This window comes from Orcinus orca, chromosome 2 (genome assembly GCF_937001465.1).
Source record: "Orcinus orca chromosome 2, mOrcOrc1.1, whole genome shotgun sequence".
Lineage (NCBI taxonomy): Eukaryota > Metazoa > Chordata > Mammalia > Artiodactyla > Delphinidae > Orcinus > Orcinus orca.
In genome coordinates this window covers 99,756,159-99,782,529 of record NC_064560.1, presented here as the reverse complement: position 1 = coordinate 99,782,529, position 26,371 = coordinate 99,756,159, and the positions used below count along the sequence as shown (strand labels likewise).

At 37.6% G+C, this 26,371-nt stretch overlaps 1 protein-coding gene across 3 annotated transcripts in view; it reads right to left on the bottom strand.

Moving 5' to 3' along the window:
• Positions 1-26,371, bottom strand: part of ADAM10 (ADAM metallopeptidase domain 10) — a 135,121-nt gene that overhangs the window by 37,035 nt on the left and 71,715 nt on the right. For 2 of the 3 annotated variants that reach the window (XM_049705990.1, XM_004274677.2), the window contains exons 5-8: positions 19,482-19,582; positions 12,675-12,824; positions 7,936-8,028; positions 4,685-4,868 (exon numbers count right to left, since the gene is read on the bottom strand). In XM_049705990.1, coding sequence (XP_049561947.1) covers positions 4,685-4,868; positions 7,936-8,028; positions 12,675-12,824; positions 19,482-19,582 — 528 coding nt within the window. The remainder of the gene's footprint in view (positions 1-4,684; positions 4,869-7,935; positions 8,029-12,674; positions 12,825-19,481; positions 19,583-26,371) is intronic. The other variant, XM_033437014.2, reaches the window with a different exon arrangement.

Here is a 26,371-nt window from a genome sequence, read left to right as displayed (position 1 = left end):
ATCAAACTAAAATTTCTAAACTAAGAAAAACAGAAGAGACAATTTCTACCAAATCAAATGTCTCAAAGAATGTTCTTTACAAATGGTCAGAGGAATACTGAATGGTTCAGGATTAGCTCTGGAGATGAAGTCCAGAGCTAGCCCTTTTCAGTGACCTGGCAAAGTGAGACTATGTTCATTGGGTTAACTGATAAAATTAAGAGGGATAATAGATGAGCAGAATGTGCCTTAATAAACCAAAAACTAAAGGCCCCTCAAAAAGCTGGTTAGGGGGCTTCCCTGGTGGCGCAGTGGTTGAGAGTCCGCCTGCCGATGCAGGGGACACGGGTTCGTGCCCCAGTCTGGGAAGATCCCACATGCCGCGGAGCGGCTGGGCCCGTGAGCCATGGCTGCTGAGCCTGCGCGTCCAGAGCCTGTGCTCCGCAACGAGAGAGGCCACAACAGTGAGAGGCCCGCATACCGCAAAAAAAAAAAAAAAGCTGGTTAGGGGTTTCCCTGGTGGCGCAGTGGTTGGGAGTCCGCCTGCCGATGCAGGGGACGCGGGTGCGTGCCCTGATCCGGGAGGATCCCGCGTGCCGCGGAGCAGCTGGGCCCATGAGCCATGGCCGCTGGGCCTGTGTGTCCGGAGCCTGTGCTCCGCAATGGGAGAGGCCGCAGCGGTGAGAGGCCCGCATACAGCAAAAAAAAAAAAAAAAAAGCTGGTTAGAAGGGTGTAGCAAATGAAGTAGAACAAAGGGATTATCTAATATAAAGAATCTACTTTTGGGTTTTCCTGGTGGCACAGTGGTTGAGAGTCCGCCTGCCGATGCAGGAGACACGGGTTCGTGCCCCGGTCCGGGAAGATCCCACATGCCATAGAGCGGCTGGGCCCGTGAGCCATGGCCGGAGCCCGTGCTCCGCAACGGGAGAGACCACACAGTGAGAGGCCCGCGTACCGCAAAAAAAAAAAAAAAAAAAAGAATCTACTTTGTTAAGGAACCAATGTTTCGGTCTCTAAAATAAGAGGCTACTACCTGCTTAACACAGAACTGTGTTTATATAAAGAGAAGTTTAGAGTAATCTTTCTAGATTCATATTCAAGACTATCTTTGTTTTGGAGACCAGACTCCTCCCTTTTGGGGGCTCCATTCTAGGCCCTGTATAATTTCAAATGGAAGCCTCCAAGTCATCCCAGCTCACAAGCTGTTTCTACTTATTATGGAGTTGGGGCAGGAGGTACTGTTTTTCTCATTGAGGTAACTGAAGGCAGTACCCAACCACAATAAGAAATATTAAAAGAACAAATAAAAAGTAGTATTAACAAGACTTAAAGACAAGAAACCTACTATTCAAATGTTTTAACCCTCATTGCTTTTCCCAGCTTAACTGAGTCAGTGAAGAAGACTACAACGAATAATTTGAGTAACTATTCTGTGAAAATTAACACAACAGTATCAAAACAAAATCCTTTCCACTACCATATATTTGAATAGTGAAACAGCTGCAGTTAAATGATACAACAGAAATTAATTAGGCCAAATAAAAATGAAAAAGATTAAGAAACAGTAATATCACAAGCTGAACATATCAGCTATAAAATGATATTTTAAAAAATAGTGTAACAGCGAGCATTACGAAGATCTACATGCAGAAACATGAAGTATCAAAGGAAGGGCAAAGACAGAAGAAATTACAATGAAAAATAAACAAGCTGAAGCAAAATGATTTACCTGCATTTATAGAGACAGAACAGACAAGGACCCCGTCTCCTAGTTCCCAAACCAATGCTCTTCTAATTATGCCTTGACAATTACCCAAAATGATGCCTAAATAATACATAGTACTGTTTTATAACTCATCTCTCTTAAGAAAGAAGGAAATAGATTCCATCTCTGCTTAGATCCAGGAAACATTTCAACTTCTTCTTGGAAATGTCTTAGAAAGATAAAAGTAGGATGTTACATTATAATAATACCTAGTAAAACAACTACCAAATGCACAAAACCTGGAGTCAAAAGGTCCAGATTCTAGGTTCTGTGAGATACTGGGTTGTTGACAAAGTCTCTGAATCCAATCCACCTGTATAATGGAGGAAATACTACCTACACCTCATAACGGAACTGAATTAATCAGTAAGAGCAAATACATAAAGTTCCTTATAAAATAATAAAATGTAGGTGAAATAAACTCAGTTCAGGTAGTCTAAGGGCAAAGGGAAGTGAAGAAGAAAGCTGTCAAGGCAGGTATCTTATTCTAGAAAAAGTTGTGTCAAAGGAACAAAGATCCCTTCTCTTTGCCACTCTGGCCCCATTCTTCCTGCCGAGCCCCTCCCCAGAAGCTCTTAGAAAAAGGCTTCTGAGAGCTGGAGTTAGGGGTTTACCACAGAGTAAAGGAAGAGGGCATCAGATGAAGAACGCAATGACAAAAATACAAGTAACGTGGCCCATCATTTTCAATCCAGAACTGCTGCTTCAATAAAATAAGCACCATTTCATAAAATAAGTGGTCCAGATATCATAAACAACTAGAAAGAAAAACTAACTCTCCCTCCAAACCCATAACCCCAGTCCAATCATGAGAAAAACATCAAAAAGACTGCAACAGAGGGGCATCCTACAACATTCCTGACCAATACTCCTCAAAATTGTCAAGGTTATAAAAAAACAAGAAAAGTCTGAGAAACCATCACAGCCAAGAACTAAAGAGGCATGACAATTAACGTACTGTGGTATCCTGGACAAGATCTTGGAACAGAAGAAGGACCGTAGTAAAAACTAAAGAAATCTGAATAAACTATGGGCTGACTTTAGTTAACGATAATGTACCAGTATTGGTTGATAAATTGTAACAAATGTACCATACTAATGTAAGCTGTTAATAATATAGGAAGGTAGTGGAGACGACTCTATCTGCTCATTTTTTTCTATAAATCTAAAACTGTTCTAAATATACAGTCTATTTTTTTTTTTTTAAAGTAGACATGAGGATATCTGAAGTTTCAGGAAAATTTGACCAAGCTCTCTCAGGACCATTACATTCTTAATGAACAGGAGTCTGGAGTTGAAAATGCAAAATGGCAGAAAGTTTTTAGTCTGAGATCATCCAATCATTTGCCCAGGAGACATTTTGTGAGCAAAAATATTAAGATGGTGGTTTGCAGACTTTAGTATGCATCAGAAACACCTGGAGGGCCTCTTCAAACAAAGGCTGATGGGCTCCACACCTGGAGTTTCTGATCTAGTAGACCTGAGTGAGGCCCATGGATTTACATTTCTAACAAGTTCCCAGGTAATACAGATGCTGCTAGTCCATGGAGCACACTTCAAGAGCCACTATATTAATGGTAATATATAAAGAAAAATGAATCCCTGAGTTTCTATAGTACTTACTGATGATTAAGGAGAAGGGACTATAAACTATGTGATAAAATTATCCAACTAACCAAGGAGGGGAAAAGAAATTTCAGAATATAAAAGTTATAAAACGTGAATTATCATAGGAAAGAGTGAGTTGTACAATCTGCTGACAACGCAAGTAACACAAAACCAACACAGATCATTGTAAAGGACAAATATACAAAAATACTGCACTATGATATATGCAGCCTATGACATAAACTTGTACTTTAATGACATCATGAAATTGAGTACACTTTAAAATGTGCAAGAAAAACAAAAGCTTTGGAAACTAAAAAGGATATTCATTGCTGGCTTAAAAAAGAAGAGCAAGTATAAAAGCAAAAATACAGTATTAAAGATGTTAAATATGCATAACAAACCAAAGAATAAACTAAGAATAGAAAAGCCTGTCTTGCCCTGGATAAAGCAGAAGTTTATACTTTGAAAAAGAAATTATGTATCAGAAGGAGAAACTGCTGTGTATAGCTCAGAAGGTGACAGACTACTGATCAAATTCTATATGGCAAAATTTATATTCAAAGAGTCCGGGATTCTTTCTACTCATCTTTCAATTCATCAATTTCTCTAAGTAGGCTACTGAACTTATTACACTGTGACTCACAGACCCCCACCCCGACTGCAATGGCAAGGGGATTATCCCATTCGGGCTTTCTCAGTGACAGTAGCTTTCATGGCTAAGGCAGAGACCCCAGGGGAACGTGGGGCCATGCAGTCAAGCCAGTGGAGCTATGGGTACTGGGCCTCCTGCCCACATCTCTTTTCAGGCAACACTTCCCTTTTGTTAAAATAAAGGTGAGAAATAATAATAATAAAGGCAGTCTTTCTTTTCTTTCTACCTGCTATTCCTGAGTAGGGTTTCTCTGCTCTTTATCTCATGGCAGAAGAAGCAAGAACACAGTTTTCCCCTTTTGACTCTAAAAACCTCTCCCCATCCCCCTACCTCCCAAAATAATTAATTACATTAACTTTTGTTAAAAAATTAATATTTTGCTTTTCAGTTTCAGAACTAAGTACCACTTTTTCCCATAAAATTATTTATTTCAGCTACTGAATGTACCAAATGTCAGGATATCTCCCTGTTAGTACTCATTTACTCATTTCAAAATAAAAAGCTGCTTCAACTATTTTTTCATTTACATTATGCTTATGAATTCTGCCTAACTCAAGATGTATACATTCAGATACTGTACAGGCATCACTTTCTCCTATACTTTGTAAAATTCAATCCATCAAGAGAACTGCTTTTCATTTCAAGTAGTAAGTCAAGACATATATAGATAAACTACCTGAAGGTGCTCCAACCCAAGCCAGACCAAGGACACCATCATCAAAATCTCGGTCTGTGAAGACATAGGCCAAACAGTAGTCATCATGATTCTGCTCAGAATTTAATTCCAGAAACTTCTCCACACCAATATTTGGAAAACGGAAGGGATTTGTAGGGTCCTTCTCATCAGCAGTTGTGTTGATCTAAAATCCAAAACAATGATTTTAACAAGCAACCAACGTTAGCAGAGCCTTAGTGTAAGTAGTATCTTCCTGGACAATATGCTTGGGGCCCAAGGAAGTCAGGCCTAAATTAAAGCTTCTACAGTTATTCCCACTACCTCCATCCCTGATCTAATCAGAGAAGCCAAAAAGGGAGGAGGGAAGGAGGGAGGGAGGAGGGAAGGAAGGAAGGATGGAAGGGTAGGGGAATTAAAACTGAGTATATTACATTTCTGAGCAAGTGTTCACAGATTCCTGAACACTGAACACTTGGGATGGGAAAACAAGTTCTGCTTTCAAAATTTCCAATAAGGAAGTACAGTTTCTCAATTTAATCATTTGATGAGTCTCCTTTAGTGCTAATCTCCTACATATGATGACAAGTATGACATAAAACCCTATATTTCAGCTAATTAATATAACATAAAAGAAATATTGAACCCAAAACTGTCAATTCAGCAGACAAATCACATTCTTCGTTCTCCTTGCCTAGAGTCTTGAGTCAAGCACAACTAATTTCAAGTTCAATCTTTTCCCCTGAATGTGATCAAGAATTTTTTTTTTCTTTGCCAATTCATTTCTCTTATTATTTCAAGCTGAGTTCCTCCAGAATGTTTCCTTCCACACTTAGCTACTATACTCCTGGGTGCAGGTTCCTCCTTCACAATATGAAGAATAATCAGTTCTGATACCAAACTTCAACTGAAACAAAAGCTTTCATTTACTACTCATTGCTTCCTTTCAGAGACCTCTGCCTAACCTCTGAAGTCCTAGAACAATTTGGTTTTCCCCAAGTAAATCAGAGAATTACATACAAGACTGTTGGTAGAGAATAAAAAGGAATATGTATGAGAGTAAACATTGCTTAGAAGGGAAATCTCAGTCTATTGAAAATATCAGTGATAAGGCTATTACAATTAATAAAATGAAAACTATAGGTCTTTTTAGGATCCACATCTTTCAGTAAAAACCAAGGAGCTTACAAACAGGATGGTAGAAACACCACTGAAGGCAATTGCCTAAAGACAGATATGAGATCATCTGGTTTATCCATTAACAATTAACCAGAAACAATCAGTTATGGTCATCTAACACACACACACACACACACACACACACACACACACACACACACACACACACACATATCCAAAAACAAGAACACTATACATTAAAGGTAGCCCATGCTTAGACACATGCTGCATATCGCTTTTTCCCACTAAACATAGAAATGAAATTCTCTGACACTTCTGTAATATTGGCTACAAATAAAAACTGCATCTAAATTTTAGTTACCTATATTAAAATGGGATGATTAATTTTTTCTTAATAAATTTATTTATTTAAACTAAAGTTTTAATCTCAGTTAAAGGCCTGAAAAACAACTAATCGCCACATAACTTTTTTTTTTTTTTTTTTTGCAGTATGCGGGCCTCTCACCGTTGTGGCCTCTCCCGTTGCGGAGCACAGGCTCCGGACGCGCAGGCTCAGCGGCCATGGCTCACGGGCCCAGCCGCTCCGCGGCATGTGGGATCTTCCCGGACCGGGGCATGAACCCGTGTCCCCTGGATCGGCAGGCGGACTCTCAACCACTGCGCCACCAGGGAAGCCCCACATAACTCTTTTATATACATGCATCTATTCATAATGCAAATTATTTTAGTCAAACAAATGTGTTTCACTAAAATTTGTTCAGGTGTTCTCTACTTTTCACTACTTTGCATTTCATTGCTCTGTCTACTAAATAGCAATATTTATAACATCACTTTTACTTGCTCATTTAAAGGTTTATATTGCTCTCAAAATACATGAAAGCAATTGATTACAAACAGTTCTTATACAGTATATCGAACCATATTTCACCTTAAGGCAATCCAATGTAATAATTAATCATGTCACTTCTAAAAGTAAGGACCACTTTCAGCTATTTTTTAAAATATATTACATGTATGTACTAAAACTATAATCTAGTCAACAATATTTTAAGAAGAATAAAAGCACAAAATATAAAGAAACCCTGTGGGGTATTCCCTGGTGGTCTGGTGGTTAGGACTCAGCGCTTTCACTGCCAAGGGCCTGGGTTCGATCTCTGGTTGGGGAACTAAGATGCCGCAAGCTACCGGCGCAGCCAAAAAAACGCTGCACAGCCATGTGGCACAGCAAAAAATAAATAAATAAATAACATTTAAAAAAAATAAAAGCCATTAAAAATAATTTTTTTTTAAATAAAGAAATCCTGTGGCAAGTACTTTTGTAAAATGATGATTTTTAAAACCCAGGTTATCTAGCTTATAAACTCAGATTCTTAAAAGCTTTATACTTTGAAAGAATTCATATTTAGAAAATTTTTGAAACAGTCCAAATTTTTAATAATAATATTTACTTATTAACAATTTATAACATTAAAACTAAGAATCAGTAGTTCTGGATCAGCATTTCTCAAAATGTGCACTGCAGGTCTTTGGAGTTTCAGCTGATGTTAATACAAAAAGGTTAAATTAGCTTAGAAAAATATGGATTTCTTTCCCAAAGGATTTCTCAAAACTTGAAATACATTAGTGTGCACTGTTAAATTTCAAGAGGAAACAGTATTAAGTGTTTTTCCAACTTCCAATTGTATTTAACCACTGTATCTATCCTTCCCTCCGCTGCAGCATCAAATGGGACACACTGTGAAATATACTGCATAAGGCAAATCTGAAGAAACTGGGGAATAATATCAGGGAGAAAAATGTCAAGTACGGTATCTGCAGTTACTTAGAGCGCTTTCTAACTGGTATGTTAATCAGATAGATAGAAAACAGTACTTTCTACCATACCTCTTCTGCAGTCCAGATTAAAGCCCTATAGATTTCATTAAGTCATAAACCCAAGTATCCCCTCTGTGTGTGTGTAAAACCCAAGAGTAAAGCTAACCTGCATCAGCACATACAATTTAACTATTTAATGCATGAAGATGAAGTAAAAGTCAAGCATTTTTCTTTTTGTAAACATGATCCTTATTGTTTCTCTTTCTTAATGTTCTTAACTACTGAAATTCCTTACTTACTCTTATGCGTTTCACCATGAAACTGATATTACGGATTCCAGAGAAGTCTGTGGTCTGGTAAATTGTATCAATCGCTTTAACATGACTGGATATCTATTGATTTAAAAAAAAAGACATTTTAGAGGCAATGTTGAAATGTGAAAAAGACTGTGAATTTCCATTTCCCAAATCAAGAATTATTCATATTCTACCACATTCAAATTTTAAAATGTCAATATCATACACTAGATGAAAGGATGAAAAAGATTAGTGAGCTGGAACTGAGAAGGGAAATTCAGTGACTTTTCCATATTTTTCTCTGGCCAAAACCAAACATGTACTCTTGCCTCAGTCATATATTGGGTTGGCCAAAAAGTCCCTTTGGTTTTTAAGTAAAAATAAAAGACATTTTTCATTTTCACCAAGAACTTTATTGGACAATGTATTCACCATTTTGTTCCACTACCTTCTGCCATTTTTCAGGCAACTTCATAATTCCATTCCCAAAACTTTTTATCTTTTCAAGCAAAGAACTGTTCCAGGTACCTTTTACAGTCTTCCAGAGAATTGAAATTTTTTCCATTAAGAGAATTTAGTAAAGACCAAAATAAATGGAAATCTGAAGGTGCACATAAATGGAAATCTGAAGGGGATGAATCAGAACTTCCCAGCCAAGCTGTAACAGTTTTTTCCTGGTCATCAAAAAAACATGCAGTCTTGTGTTATCCTGATGGAAGATTCTGTGTTTTTTGTTGACCAATTCCGGACGCTTTTTGTCGAGTGCCACTTTCAGTTGGTCTAGCTGGGAGCAGTACTAGCTGGAATTAATCGTATGGTTTTCCGTTAGGAGCTCATAATAGAGGACTTCCTTCCAATCGCACCATCTACACAACATCACCTTCTCTGGACGAAGACCGGCCTTTTTTTTTTTTTTTTTGCGGTACGCGGGCCTCTCACTGTTGTGGCCTCTCCTGTTGCGGAGCACAGGCTCCGGACGCGCAGGCTCAGCGGCCATGGCTCACGGGCCCAGCCGCTCCGTGGCATGTGGGATCCTCCCGGACCGGGGCACAAACCCGTGTCCCCTGCATCGGCAGGCGGACTCCCAACCACTGCGCCACCAGGGAAGCCCTCGAAGACCAGCCTTTGGTGTGGTTGGTGGTGGTTCATTTTGCATGCCCCACGATCTCTTCCGTTCCACATTATTGTACAGCAGGGGTCCCCAACCCCTGGGCCGCGGACAGGTAGTGGTCCTCGGCCTGTTATAAACTGGGCCACACAGCAGGAGGTGAGCAGTGGGCGAGCAAACGAAGCTTCATCTGCGGCTCCCCATCACTCACATTACCGCCTGACCCATCCCCCCGACCCCCATCTGTGGAAAAACTGTCTTCCACAAAACCAGTCCCTGGTGCCAAAAAGGTTGGGGACGGCTGTTGAACAGTATCCACTTTTCATTGCCCGTCACAATTTGTTTTAAAAAGCAGAACGTTTTCGTTACGTTTAAGTAGAGAATCACATGCGGAAATACGGGCAAGAAGGTTTTTTTCGCTCAACTTTCGTGGAACCCGAACATCAAAGCTATTAACATAACTGAGCTGGTACAAATGATTTTCAGTGCTTGATTTGGATATTTTGAATATGTCTGCTATCTCCCACGTGGTATAACGTTGATTGTTCTCAATTAATGTCTCGATTTGATTGCTATCAACTTCAACTGGTCTACCTAGCCGTGGAGCATCGTCCAGTGAGAAATCTCCAGCACGAAACTTTGCAAACCACTTTTGACACGTTTGATCAGTCACAGCACCTTCTCCATACACTACACAAAACTTTTTTCACGTTTCAGCTGTGTTTTTACCTTTCATGAAATAATAAAGCATAATATGCCAAATGTTTTTCTTCCATCTTCAATATTAAAATGGCTACACAAAAATTCACCAATTTTGATAAGTTTTTTTTTTAATGCATGCTGATCTGACAGCTGTCACAATACAATCTAACAAAATTGTTTCAAATGAAATTAAAGACAATTAAGCACTACTAGTGACATCTTATGGAAAAAACTGAACGAACTTTTTGGCCAACTCAGTAAAACTTGGTTTCCTCAATTCCATCCTGCAACGTCATACCTCCACGTCTTTTCGCATGCTGCTTCCTTATGCCTAGGGTATCTACCCCTTAGATTCAGCTCAAACATCTTCTGTGAATATCCCTGATAATATCAGGACACTCAGTCGGTCTCTGACTTTATTCTTTCCACTGATCCAATAGTACATATTCTGTAAGTTTTGTCCACCATTTACTATATGGTAGGCGCTGTTTTAGGTGCTGGAGGTACAGGCGTAAACAAAATTGAGAAGGTCCCTATAAATTTACAGATTTATTCTAGAGGGGGAGGAAGGGAAGGAAGTAATACAAATATAAATAACATACATTCAGATTTTGCTAAATTCTAAGAAGAGGTAAACAGGGTGATAGAACACAAAAAGATCCTCTTTTTCCTAGCTGACTCCCAACTTAACTCTCTGGCTTCTAAACCACTCTATATACAACCTTCCCATCTTCATTCACAAAAAGCACTCTTGCTACCACTTATGTGAAAACATGCATATATATATAGGTTCAAAACTATTTTCAAAGAAATTATATAAACATAAATAGTCAAGTAAAAGCATTAACAATAATAATTTCAAAAGTAGCCCTAGTTGCCAAACAATGATAAAGAATACCATAACACTGCTGATAAAGTCCATTATAAATCTGCTATCTACCCTCAGCTTGGCCTAGCAATCCCTTATCCAATTCTCACTGTTCCTTCTCCACCCCCAACAGTGGTAGTTCAAACATTTTCCCACAGACGACTGATCAGACATCTTACTTTACTGAGGGTTCATCTTGATCGCCTGTTCTTTTAACCTTCAAACTTTTCTTTCTTTTTTAATATTTATTTATTTATTTGGTTGCGCCGGGTCTTAGTTGTGGCAGGCGGGCTCCTTAGCTGCAGCATGCATGTGGGATCTAGTTCCCTGACCAGGGCTCAAACCAGGGTCCCCTGCATTGGGAGCATGGAGTCTTATCCATTGCGCCACCAGGGAAGTCCCCAAACTTTTCTATCTTTATGCATTTCTATCTCCCTCAAATGGTAACTCTTCCTTAAAGAGTAACTTTTCTATATTCTTAACCCCAATGTTTACTGGATCTTCAAGGACATTGTTTCTCATCAGTTTTTATTTCTCATATCTAACACTGCTTCTCTACTGGATCATTTTCCTCTTCTGACCAACTTCTCATGTATCCCCCTTTCACTCAAATATTCCATATTATTCCTGACACCATTTTTTTCCTGTTTTTCACATCTCTTGAAACCCTAACTGCTCCTGCCAACCCATTCCTTATTGTTCACAATGTTTTTACCGTCACAACTTTATTGAGAGCTTGCTTAAAGTCCATCAATAATATTCTAATAACTAAAAATCAGCTAACCTTTATAATCATTCTTTCTTTTTTTCAGCATTACTGAGGTATAAATGACAAATAAAATGTAAGATATTTAAAGTGTACGTCATGATTTGACATACATATAAAATATACATTGTATATTTGACATACATATACATCGAGTTAATTACTTTGTAGTCATTCTCTTTGGTATCTCCACATATGACACTATTGGTTATGCATTTTGTTGTGAAACTTTGCTTATTCCTTGGCTAATCCTATTTTATCTCCTACCTCTTTAACTATTATATTTTAGCCCATAGCTTCTCCTTGTCATCCTATTCACTATAAAGAGATTTTATCTCCCAGTTCCTTCCCTTTTGATTTCATTCTCTCTCCTTATTTTAACTATCTCTTTTGCACCCTTAAATTCCATGCAGAAAGCTCAAGGCTAACCTCTCCCAAGCTCCAGTTCTACATTTTCAATACCCTATCATCACCATGTACATGGGCTTTTAAACGTGTCTAAAAGTAAGTTCATCACCACCAACAAAATGAGTTTACCATTTATACTAATGACACCTCCACCCTCTCAGTCTCAAATCCTTGGACTCAAAATGCATTCATCAAACTCTCACTGGATACCTTCAAAATGAAGGATATTTTGGGCTTCCCTGGTGATGCAGTGGATGAGAGTCCGCCTGCCGATGCAGGGGACACGGGTTCGTGCCCTGGTCCAGGAAGATCCCACATGCCACGGAGCGGCTGGGCCCGTGAGCCATGGCCGCTGAGCCTGCGCGTCTGGAGCCTGTGCTCCGCAACGGGAGAGGCCACAGCAGCGAGAGCCCCGCGTACCGCAAAAAAAAAAAAAAAAAAAAAAAGGATATTTTGAAGAGTGTCTCCGAAAAATTTATACTTCAATAAGACACAAATGCAGATAGTAATGTAACTTAGAAAGTGTTAAGTATAAGGAGAACACAGAATACAAATTAAAGATTCTTATTGGAAAGACTCCTCTACCTTTCCCTCCCTTAAGACCACAAATGACAATTTGACCCTCTCCTCCAAGCTAAGCTCCCAGTGTCATCTCCTTCATGAAATCATTTTCTTACATCTCTCTTTAGAATGACACTAAAATATCCTAACTGGTCTTTCAGTTATTTGTGTTCTTACCTTACATATTTTCTCGTATCACAATTGAAAATACATACTCTTTATTTTTCCAAAATGAGATATGCACTAACTTTAATTTTTAGAGGAATATACAGGTATAATGAAACAATATGAGAATATGAAAACTAAAATAGTAGCAAAATTATAAATACCTGGGCAATCACAGCCTCTCGTGTTCCATAATATTTAAAAAACAGATGATCAGTCTGAATATAAAGCTGACAAGTATTTTTTTCAGCTGAAGTTGTACGTTTTTTCCTCAGGAGTTCTGGACCGTTAATAGCATGTTCTTCTTGAGGTGTCTATATGTCAAAAAGAGTCATTTCTAATCATCAGTATGCTTCACTGTTATAATTTTATATAGTTAAGAATACACATTATAAACAATTTCACTTTCTACTTTATTATGTAAGACCATAGGTATTTCCTTGCACTGTTAAAAATTCTTCATAAACACCACTTTCAGTCTCATAACATTCTACTATATAGATGACTTATTTATTCAAGCAATTCTTTAACTTTGAAACATTTTCAAAACATACTATTTAATACGTAAATATAAAGCAAGTCTTACAGTAGTTTACAATACTTTGATGTCTTCCTCTACCTCACCTCTAATACCCAATCTATCACCAGCCCTGTCAGATTTAGCTTCTAAATACTTAGGGCATCTGCCCATTACCTCTAGCTCCATCACATTAGCCCAAGCCACCATCACTTATTACCTAGAGTATTGCAATCTGAGCGATGGGAATCTACCTCTATCCACTTCTGGCCTTCAATCTAATCTTCATACTGCAATCCTTTCAAAAAACAATTTTGAAAATATTACCCACCTGCATTTGTATTTCAATGATTTCCTATGGCTCTAAGGATAAAGTCGTAAACCCTTTATATGCACCACCCAGTCAGCACTGCAGACTCTACTTACCTGTCCAGTTTCGTCCCGTTCCATATTACTTCACAGAGAGACCCTACTACATTACCCAACTCCAGCTGTCTGTGCTACAGCTACATAGGCCTTCTTTCCAACCCTCCAACACACGGTCTGCATCCTGTCACAGTCTTTTGCACATGGTGATGCTGTCTCTCCTGATCTAGTTAACTTCTTTTCTTCAGACTTAGCAAAGACCAATTCACCCATCATACCACCTCACAGAACCATGTACCCATGTCCTTTACAGTTTATCATGTGGTTATTTGTTTATTTTCTGTCCCCAGCCCACCACCATTACTTCAACCACTAGAATGACAGTTCTGGAAAGAAGAAATTATCTCGGTGTTTGCGTCTCACTATACTGCTATCAGCTAACACACACTTCACAGGCAAACAGTAGACACTCAATAAGTATTTGTTTAAATAATTAACACTGCTATTGAATCCAAGCACTTAAACATTTGTTGACATCTAAAAGCACCATGTTAAGTGAATTTTGATGACAGAGTAATAGAGAATTCAACTTAAATTAATTAAATTTTAAGCCACAATTCCAAATTTACACTCACATTTTATAATTTCCTTCTCCCTTGACAACTCCATGTTTGACTGTTCTCTTAGTTACTGTCTTCATTGTACTTTTATCTATTTTCGCTCAGTACATCATTCTAGGATGGCAGTTACTGTTTCAGCACATTCCATTGTCTTCTGGTTTCAACTGTTTCCAATGAGAAATGAGCTGTCATTTTTACTGTTGCTTCTCTGAAGGTGACTAGACTTTTTTTATTGGTCGCTTTTAAGAGTATATTCTTTGGTTTTTAGACTTCTCTAATATTGTGCTAGTGTTATTTTCTTTGTGAAAGACTTTTCCTGCGCTAATTACAGGGTTTACTAAATTTGTTGTTTGATATTCTCTGTCATATGTGGAATTCTCAGCCACCATCTGTCCCTATTTCACTCATTTTTTCTCCTTCTGAGATATCAATTACACATACTTTAGGCCTTTTTAATGTATCACCTATGTCTCTTAAAGCTCTTTTCTGTATTTTCTACACTTTTGTTTCTAAGTGGTTTACCCTATTTTTTTATGACGTACTATTCAGGTCTAAGCCCGTCAAATTCTTCGTTTCTGTTGTTTTATTTTTCCATTCTACAATTTCCATTAGGTTCTTTTGTTCATTTTCAATTTTCTGCTGAAATTTTTAATTTCCTCTTTATGTACTTGAACATATTATAAAGTCTGTATCTGTGTCTGATCATTTCATTATTCACATACCTTTAGGTTGTTTACATGTCTGACACCCCAGCTATACTGTAAGCTCTCTGAGGGTGTATACCTGTCATTTATTCTTGAATGGCTAATGTCTGATAAATAATTTTTTCCCTCTCACTCTTCCATCATGTTGTCTCATTTGCTAATGTGCTGATTATTTTGAACTGAGTGCCAGACAATGTGCATGGAAAACCATAGATATAATCTGAGGCTTCAAGTAATGATATCTTTCTCAAGAGAAGATCTGTTTTCACTTCTGGCAGGCAATGAGCCTTGGTGCACTAGTAATCCTCGATTACCTTAATCCAATCAGAGATTAAGAAGATGTGGTGTGAAACTTTAACCCCTGTGAGGGGAGGCAGAACACTTTCTGATTCACCCTTACTTCTAGGGAGCAGCCCTTCATTCAAGATCGCAACCTGAAGTCCCGAAATAGTAGTTTTATCTTTAGCCTCAAGAATCTGGAGGGTTCTATTCAGCTTTTCAGTCTCTTAGCTACCTCCTCAGGAACTGGAAGATACAGCTAGAGAAAAGGTAGCCCCAAACGTCAGGCTCACCTTCCTAAGTGCCCTCTTTTTTCCCTAAGATCTGGTCCCACACTTCTTCACAGCTTTGTTATCTCTCCAACGCCTTCTAACAAATACACACACATGCAGACACAAACATAACATATATTTTTTTAAATATTCGTATTTTGAGTTCAGGTTGGTCTCTATTAGTTGTTCTAAACAGGAGAAGGACTACTTCTCTATTTCTTGACAACAATATTTTGTCCATGTTATGAATTGTGAATATTGTTTCAAAGTTTATCACTGTCTTCACTTTAAGGTGTCCTTTACTCTTAATTTTCATAGAGTGAAATACGTCAATTCTTTAATAGTCAAAGATTCCATGCCTTATTCAAAGTGTTTCTCTACTTCAAAATACAAAATATTTTTTAATATCTTCTTTTGTCAAGTGTCTTTTCAAATGCTTTTGCCCTTTTTTTTTTTTTTTTTGCTGTACGCAGGCATCTCACTGTCGTGGCCTCTTCTGTTGCGGAGCACAGGTTCCGGACGCACAGGCTCAGCGGCCATGGCTCACGGGCCCAGCCGCTCCGCGGCATGTGGGATCTTCCCGGACCCGGGCACAAACCTGCATCCCCTGCATCAGCAGGCGGACTCTCAACCACTGCGCCACCAGGGAAGCCCTGCCCATTTTTTAATTGAGGTTTGACCATTTTTTAAAAACTGAGTTATAAGAGTTCTTGGTATATTCTGGAAAAGCCTTCTGTCAGATATATGTACTGCTGACATTTTTCTCACAGTCTGTGGCTTCTTTTTACATTTTCTTAACTGTATCTTTTGAGAAGTTTTTAATTTTGACAAAGTCGAGTTCGTAATTTTTTTCAGCAGGGTATTTCTGTGTCCTAAGAAATTGTTGTCTATTCCAAAGTCACAAAAATGTCCTCCATGTTTTTATCTAGAAGTTTATGTTTTAGCTTTAAGCATACAGATTTATTATCCGTTTTGAGTTTATTTTTGTATAAGGTGTAATGGTATAAGTTGAGGTTCTTTTTTTTTATGGATATTCAATTGTTCTAGTACTATCTGTCAGACTGCTCTTTCGTCCTTTAAATTACCTTGGGACTTTTGTGAAAATCAACTGGCCAAATGGATATGGACTCTCTATTCTGTTCCATGACCTGTAAGTCTATCCTGAGGTCAAGATGACACCATCTTGATTACTGCAGCTTTATAGTAAATCTCAAAATCAGGTAGTATAAGTCCTCTAACTTTTGTTCTTTTTTGAAAATTGTTTTGGCTATTCTAGGTCCTTTACATTTCCATATAACTTTGAAAACCTGTTTGTCAATTACTAGATAAATCCCCACTAGGGGATTATATTTGGTTCTTTTATTATAATTACTATTCTCTTTGTTTTCATAGTTTTTTGAACACATTAATATTAGTTGTTTCAAAGCCCTCATGTGCTAATGCCTGTAATTTCTAGTCTGTTTCTATCTGGGTGGTATTTTGTTCTGATTATGGATCACCTTTTCCAACTTCTTGAGCTTCTGGTCATCTAGCAATGTTTTCTGAACATCTGACATTCTGCATGCTACATCGTTGAGTATCTGCATTCAGTGTCCTTCTTTAACAAGTATTATTGAGCTTTGCTCTGACAGGCAACTAATTTACTTGAAAATCACCTTGATCTTTCTGAAGCTTGGTTTTTCAGCTTAGTTAGGACAGGTCTGGAGTAGCCTTTAGTCTAGGGTGAGATTAGCCTACTCCAAGCATGGCTTGGGATCTCTACCAAGTACAATTTCCGATTGTTGTTTCAGTTCATAGATTCCTCAGTAGTTTTTCTTTCTTGGGTAGTTTTCTCATAGAATCTCACCCTGTGCATGCACAGCTTAGAATACGGCTAAGATTCAAGGCGACCCCTGTGCAGATATCTAGAGCTTTTTTTCAGCATAGCTCTCTCCTCTCACGTACTATGTCCATAAATCCAGATACCTCAGTCTTCCAGAACCTGAACGTATCTCTTCAATTGTGCAACAGCACTGTGCACTTCTTACTCTTCTTGAAATGCCCTTCATTGTGCCATTCCTAAAATTTTGCCTCCAGTCAAAAAGTCAGGGAAATCACAGAGATACTTATTTCTCCTCTCTCAGGTATCTCAATCCTGTACTGCCTGTTGGCCAATATTTGAAAACAATTGTTTCTTTTTTCTGTTGTTATTCTTGTTTTGTTTTCCAGTTGTTTTTTGCAGGATGGCTAGTTGGATACCAGTTACTCTATCACAGCTGGAAAGGGAAATCTCCACTTACTTGTTCTAAGAGTTTCAAAGTTTTCGTTTTAGTACTTTATAGAGTTTTGTTTTGTTTTAAATATAATGTGAGATGAAGATCCAACTTCATTTTTTCCAAATGGATAAACATTTTCTCTGGCTCCATTTATTCAATAGTCTCTATTTTCCTCCCTGATTTGAGATTTCACCTCTACCACATAACAAAGTTTCATATACGTATGGATCTGTTCCTGAGCACTCAATTTTATTCCTCTGGTCAATTTGTACATCCCTATGCTGAAAGTACACTCTCAATTACTAGAGTCAGTCTTAATATCTTCCAGGGTAAATCTCTCTTTCCTGTTCATCACCTTCATATGGGCCTCATTTCTTCTTAGCCTTCACTTTTCCTTGTAACATTTTAGACCCATCAAGTGCTGTGAAAAATCATGTTGTAATTTGTATGGAATTGCACTGAATCTACAAATCAATATGGGGAAATTAATGTTTTTATATTAGGTATTATGTTCCATTTTATATAGTATATCTCTCCATAATAAAATCAATCATCTGTAATATTTCTTATAAAATGTTGTAATTTTCCTTATACAGGTCTTATAATTCGTTGTTACATTTATTCTTTGATACATAATATTCTTGATATTATTTTTAATGGTGTCCTCTCTTACATGACATTTCTGGTGGTCTGCTGCTGATATAAAAAAATACAACCTACATTTGTATATTAAATGTTGTGTCTAGCCACTGTTAAACTGTATTATATCTAGCAATCTATACTCTCAGCCTCTCTATCCACATTGCCAATACCTTAGTACAAGCCACTATCACTTCTCAACTGAATAACTGCAACAACTCGTAATTAGTCTCCTTGTCTCTAGTTTTGCACCTCACTCTGAAGTTAAGAATTCTTTACTGGTCTTGCTATCTCTCTGGCCTTGTATATACTGTTCCTCCTCTTTCCATCTCTTCATGGTCAACCTAACTTATGCTTTTTCTTTTAGTTTCTGATTATTGTCCTCAAACACTTGCAAGGCTAGGTTAACTAGTCTTCTTGTGTGTAGGATATCACTCTTTGCTTAATCTTCTTCCATTTCTTACTATCTTCAATTTTTCTGTGTCTCCAATTAAACTAAAAACTTTGTGAGGACAAGCCTTCATCTTAATTTCCACATATTCCTAGAACCTATCACAGATCTTCTGACATATGGGAGATCAATACAAAATTGTTCAATGAATACAAGAATAAAATCTCACTTAGACTTAAAAGACCCATTTGAAATGGTATTATTTATGCCATTTTGCAGATCAAGAAACATACAAATCTGCATTTGTGACTCAAGAAATGTTAATCCATGCTACTACTTTTAGAACGGATGTTCAAAATATATGATGTTTTATTATAAAAATAAATTTTTTTTAATTTTAAACTTGTGTTTTAAATAACCATAAAACTACCACCTATAAATGAAATAAAGGAGGTCAAAAAAAGAGTAAAACGTCAACAGTTAATGGCAGAAAAACTTACGATTAAAATATCAAAAGTATGATGATTTTTATTAGGGTAACTAACCATCTTGGTTTGCTTAGAGACACATGATTTTCAATGTTAAACTGGAGAAGTCTCAGGCAAACCAGTGGGAAGTTGGTCACTCTAATTTTCATATTAATACAAACACATTTATACAAAATACATGTTCAGACTGGATATTTTTAAATTTTATGATAAACATGTAAGAGAATATTTTTTGGGTCATGCAGATTTGTACTCAAATTGCAGCATCACACCTTTATTATAAGCAAGTTACTTGGCCTCTTTGAGCATTAAAAAATATAAATATTTCCTGACGGCAGTATAAATCTTTTAGAAATCCTAGAACATACATTTTTAATGCAGAAACACATACCCAAGTTCACTTCCATTTCTTAAACACAATTTTGTATTAAAATCCTTACCTGTGTTACTTCTTCCACACCAGTCATCTGGTACTTCCTCATCCTTTCAAATACTGAGTGATCTGCACAGCCCCCCTGTGGACCATACTTATGGGGATAGTCTAAAATACAAAGAAGAAATATTATTACTGTCACATGTTTAGGTATTACCAATTATCTTATAAACGAAAATTTAACTGTCATAATTAATGAAAGCCATAAATGCTTATTGGGTTCCAATGGGAAAGGCATTATGCTAGGCATTCTACTTTTAAAACCAGGCAGGTTCTGAAGTTCTCCTTCAACATCAATGGTCTCTAAGTTTTTGTCATATGAATGATTTGTGAATTCTAAAAAAGAACAATAATCATTCTTTATTCTGCGTTTAACTTTCCCAACCTGTCCCACTTCAGATATATAGAGCATTTTAACACTGCAATTTACTTCATTCTGTAATTTATAACTTTCCGTTCAAAACATTAAATTTCTTATTCTGCAAATGTACAAAGCTACCTCAGTTTGAACTACAGTTGGGCAAATATATCATATTTGGTTTGAATTCCTTCAATGAATACCAACTAGTCATAAGGGAAAGTAACCTAGAAACATGCTCCATGGCATAGTAAAAGCAGATTGAGTTTAAATTTCTTCAATGTATAATTCAAGTGAATGCTTTGTAAAGCAATAACTATTTTATTATCACTTGTTTTCCCTTTATAATTAAACAGTGATTAATTTAGCCTTAACTGAATTGTTTCTATTTCCAGACAGCTGTTCAATTTAGTGTAGTCATTTAAAAGTTTATTCCACTCTCTCAAAGTTCACATACTTCCCTTGTTAAGGTTCTCCTTAGTTCATTAACATATTTTATAATTCAATCTACTACCCATAATTAAGAGAACTATCAAAATAAAATATAAAAAAAATATTTTTTAAATATTAAAAAATATAAAATAAAATAAAATATAGAGACATGGGTTAGAGGGGAAGCACTGAAACATCCTATATAGTTATAATGCACAGAATTATAATTAGAAACACTGTTTCTTAAGTAAATCTAGAACCTGAAGTGGACACTAGTGACCTATTTCACTGGAACTACTAACTAAATATCACAATAAAATCTAAACTGGCAGGTAGCAGGTAGGGGTTATGGACAACCTACTTACATTGATATAACAGCTCTGATTTAAACGTTAGTTTTCACCAGAGGTCAAGATTGCAACAGCTGTAAAATTCCAACCAATAAATGTGGAAGAAATGATAGCCTTAGGGACTTCCCTGGTGGCACAGTGGTTAAGAATCCGCCTGCCAATGCAGGGGACATGGATTCGAGCCCTGGTCCGGGAAGATCCCACATGCCACGGAGCAACTAAGCCCGTGCACCACAACTACTGAGCCTGCGCTCTACAGCCTGCGAGCCACAACTACTGAAGCCCATGTGCCACAACTACTGAAGCCCACATGCCTAGAGCCCATGCTCCGCAACAAGAGAAGCCACCGCAATGAGAAGCCCACGTACCGCAACGAAGAGTAGGCCCCGCTCTCAGTAACTAGAGAAAACTCGCGTGCAGCAGTGAAGACTCAATGCAACCAAAAATTAAATAAATGAATAAATAAATAAATTTATTAAAAAAAAATCAAGGGGGAACCCCAGAACTCTCCCTGTTCTTAGGAAGACATTCCCTTGACCCTCACTTACCTAAACACTCACAGCTATCTACCACTTCCTGCCTTGGGAACATCAAGACTATTTTCATTGGGGCTCAGCTTTTATAGTCATGAGACTACACCACCAAGTACTCCAGTTTACTATAAGTTTTTGCTGCCTCCAATTCACTACTTCCCTCTATTACCTTATTTAGCTCCTAACTCACTGTCACTCTCTCTGATACCACCCCATCATAATTCTTAGTGATTTCAACATTCATGGGGATGATCCTTCCAATACACTCATCCTACCTTTTCTCCAACTGTCTTCTACCTCAATTTCTGAAACCCCTTCTTAATCTCAACTTCCTCATCCTACTTTCTTTCCACCACTCATCTTTTCAGAACATTCCCTTTAGACTCCAACAATCCTTTGACATCTCAAAAACCCTTCAATCCACCTATGCTACCACCCTGTTCACTAGTGGATATTCTCTCTCTCCTTATTCAGTTTAAATCCCATAGTCAATTATTATTATACTTACTCCACTGCATTTACCTTAAACTCCCTTGCCACCACCCCATTCCCAACTCTCCACCAAAACCTGTTTAAATTCAGCTCTCTACCTATACCACTCCAGTTGAATGGGGCTGGAGAAGCAACTGGTAACTATAACTATTCTCATTCAAAAATTATCATCTGTAACTTCAAGCAGTTCCTTTATGCCACCTGCCAATGATAATGTATTTCCAGAGTCCCTTCTCAATCCTATTTCATGTTTAACTACAGGCAGTCCCCACTTTACCACATTATCACAGGCAGTAAAATTGACCATGCAAGCTGAAAGTATGCAAAGTGATCTTAATAATCAATGGGGAAAATTACAACTGCTCCATGACCTTCAAAATTTTTTGTCAAACTACTGAAACTCTCTTGTTATTTATAAATGTGTAGGGGAATTAAAAAATAAAACTATGATCTATATAGTACACTCTAATTTAAAACATTAGAAACATCAAAGGACTTCCCTAGTGGAGCAGTGGTTAAGAATCTGCCGGCAATGCAGGGGACACGGGTTCGAGCCCTGGTCTGGGAAGATCCCACATGCTGCGGGGCAACTAAGCCCGTGTGCCAAAACTACTGAGCCTGCATGCCACAACTACTGAAGCCCACATGCCTAGAACGTGTGCTTCACAACAAGAGAAGCCACCGCAGTGAGAAGCCCGCGCACCACAACAAAGAGTAGCCCCTGCTCGCCGCAACTAGAGAAAGCCCTCGTGCAGCAACGAAGACCCAACACAGCCAAAATTTAATTAATTAATTATTTAAAAAAAGAAACATCAAGAATTAGAATATTTAAAAGAACTAGTGTTTTGTTTCTTTGTAAATTGTATCTTATATATCATAAATTTTATATATGCTTCAAAATCTGTCAGCACAAAACTCTCCCAATAGAAAAAAAGGAATCGAGTATAAAATGTTTCCCATATACTTTCAAAACTTCTAAAAGAGCCTGTTCTCCCTGGTCACCACATTAACTATGAAAATGGACAATGACATTTTCCCTCTAAAATTACTGACAATATAATCCCCATTTCTAGAAAAAGCCTTTGTTCAACTAATGAATAAGCCCTCATTGAGATGCTAAATCATAGGATGCAACTGTAGTTCCCCTGAAAAGGCCAAACAGCATATTCTTTCACAAAGAATGAGTCATTGGCGTAGAATATTCAGCTTATTTAAAACAAAGATCAGCTTTAAATCTAAGGCCTTTCTTCCAGTTCCTCTGCATGCCAACCTCTTGCTTCTGTTTTGTTGTAGGAAGCACAGATATAAATAATACATATACTGTGATACCACCTCAAGCAGGAAATAGCTCTAGTTAACTCTCAATCATCCACTCCAGGAAGGGGGAATATTTACAGTACAGATCATCTGCCCAACAGATGTGTAAAACACCCACTTCTCACTACAGACTAACTAGACTAGACTTTATCTCCTCACTACTCCCAGCAAGCCATCCCTCCCTCAACGTGACTGCCAGGTTAGGAATTTGACTGCAGAGTCCAAAGCTTTAGCTATGAGATAACTCTCTAACCATCAAAACTTGGTGTAATTCCTCCAATGACACACTATGACTCACTAAATTCAATCAAATGACCCAACTTTTATGATATTCATTGAATTTAAAAGACAGTGGTTCCACAGACAGATACTGTACCAAAAGTTGATTTGCTAGGTATCTGAAGGGTAGGTAGGTTGGGTCCTTGCCCATGAAAATGCCACTGACTCCCAAAGTTGCCAAAAATCCACAAGGATTCATTGAGACAGTAAAAAGACGAGCAGACTTTTTGTTTTCTTTAAGGAGAGATGATGGGTGTGGAGGAATGGACGGATGGGTCAAGCAGCCCCCAAATACCCTTCCCCCTTCCAATTGCAGTGGACAGAGGTCCCTTTCTCCCTAGTGCCCCTTCCCCCATTCCCCACAACCAGTCTCTGTTTGGGGAGGGTGGGGAGAGCAGGGAGAGAAGGGCATAGTATGAAGGACAGTAAGCTAAAGATGGTCCCCTTTTCAACATGCACTCACAACCCTGCTCTCATAGGTAACAGAAACTCAGAGCTGGTCCAGGCATGTCCCTTCCCACCCTTGTTTTTTAAGAAAGGTTAGTGTTGGGGGCCAAGGGGATCACGGGTATCAGGTCAATAGGAGAAATGTTGCTCTATTATTCTGATCAGGAGACTGTAAAGTGCGTTAGGACAGAAACTTGGCCCTGTTCATCACTGTATCCAATGTATCTGAAAGTGTCTTGTACAGATTAGACACACAAATGATAAATAAAATAAATTTATTAAGAAAAAAAAAATGATAAGACCTAAAGGGCTATTCACCAAAATGCTAACGGTGGTGGATACACTTCATCTTCTACTTAATTCACAAGCAAAAATATCTATTTTATATAGTCATTTGATAATCAGAAAAACCAAAAATATTTCCAGCTTTAGAGGAAAAGTAGTTTGGAATCATCAAATTTTAGAAGAAATAGGAAGTATTAATGATCTACATACTCACTTTATAACATGAAGAAAATGACACCCAGAAAAGGTAAAGTTACTTACTTGCATAAGGTCACAAAGCTATTCTCAAACTTCATCCTGATTTCCCTTCAAACTACTTTCTCATACAAATGCCATGCCTCAGTTCTGACACATTACCTCTTGTGCTTTTTCCTTACCATGTCTCCCACTAACTTGTGTGATCTTAAGCAAATGAATTAAACTCTGCAACAGTTTTAACTAGTTGATCTACAAGGTCACCTTTTTTAAATTTTTTTTTCATTTTTTGGCTGTGCCACGCAGCATGTGGGATCTTAGTTCCCTGACCAGGGATCAAACCCACACCCCCTGCACTGGTAGCGCAGAGTCTTAACCACTAGACCGCCAGGAAAGTCCCCTACAAGGTTGCCTTTAAGTCCATGATTCTGCAGGGGAACAAAATTTGCCACCCCATGTCTCTCTCTGGCATAAGGATTATTTTAGACTGATTATTTTTAAGAAAACAGAAGACTCAGGAAGTCTTTCTTTTTACCTGCCCTTTAACTGCCTAGAAGAATTTAGATAAAGGGCCTGGTTCAGGAACAGCACTATCAACAGAGAGATCTACAAAGAAAATGGGCTAGGTGTGGTAGGAGGAACTTGGCAGGCCCCGGAGACCAAGTCCTCTCTGTGTCCCCTTGTCCCTGCATGGCAGAGCAAACATTTGTTTACTCAACATTTGCTTTTCCATCTTCCTATAATTGTTTTCCTCCCCCTTGAAGTACCAAACCCCTAGCCCCTTCTCCTCTCAAATGCCATATAAACCTCAATTGCCTAACTGGGGCCTCATTTTTCTGATGGAGACCTCGTACATACATAATTAAATTTGATTTTCTCCTTTTAATCTGTCTCATATCAATTTAATTCTTAGACCAGCTAGAAGAACCTAAAAAGGGCAGAGGGCAATTTTTTCCTTCCCCAGCAATTCTAAGCCTCTACAGTTGCTGAAAGCAGTAAAATCCACATCAGTGAATTCCTAGTCTAATGAATATAAATATAAGATAACAAGGTTGCTTACGGAGATTATCTAATCTCCAAATTTATAAACCATGAACAGAATTTAACATTTTTATAATAAATCTTGTATCACAATGTAAAGCAGCTCTTTACCGGGCCCAAGTCCTAGACCAATGTCCTCAGACACACCCACAAGGTCGCTAGCATAAACGTCAAGCATTGAATTGTGCTAGAAGAGATGTGAAAGACCTAGTTTTAGCGCCTCTTATCCCTAGTACATACACACATATATACTCAATGCTACTTCTACTAGTTTTTCTGTAACTCATCACTCATAAAAGTTGAACCTAAAATGTAAATTTACTCTATTTTTCAGTAGGGAAGATAGCCACACTTCTGCAAAATCAACAATGATACCAAAAATAAAGCCTTAGCTTTCTCCTAATCTTTTTTTTATCTTCACAATAATTGTCTTTACCATCATTAAGTCCCTCGACTTTAGCCACCTTTAAACAAGTCTCTACTAACTTATGATGTAACTAAAAAGAACTGGAGTAAAAGCCAGGAAACATGGATCCTTGCCATGAAAATACCTTGCCCAAGTTGCTTAAGACTCTTTAGGCTTCAGTTTCCATCATCTTCAAACTTAGAACTAATTCTAGTCCCTTTTGCAATCGTAATAAAGTTACAGAATTCCGTTGAATTCAGAACTACATCAATCTTCTGGTCTATTCCAGAAAACTCTATTTTCCATGAACAGTTTGCTGATGAGGTATGATGAAGAAACAATGCCCCCCAAAAGAAAATCCCTATTTTTTAAATGCATATGCTTGTGAAGTCTTAATTTAAAACTTTCAAATTCATTCTTCTTACTACCACATCAAACGTCTATAAACTTTTTCCAAACTCTCAAAACATATGACTTGACAGTATAACGACAACTTATTAAAAACTGCATCTTTAATGCAATATTCAGATGAACAATGAATTAATTTTCTTATTCAATCTGTTTGTAAAAACATCTCAAACACTGCAAAACACAATCATGAGGTGATATTTCTCGGGAAAAAAGAACAAAATTTCCAAATATAATTTTACTTTCTAGGATGAGTTTTAAAGCTGTTTTACAATATAAGAGCTTTGTTATTTTTAAATAATCTTATGTTTCTGAAATGATCATTATGCAGCCAAAATATTTTCTATTTATGTT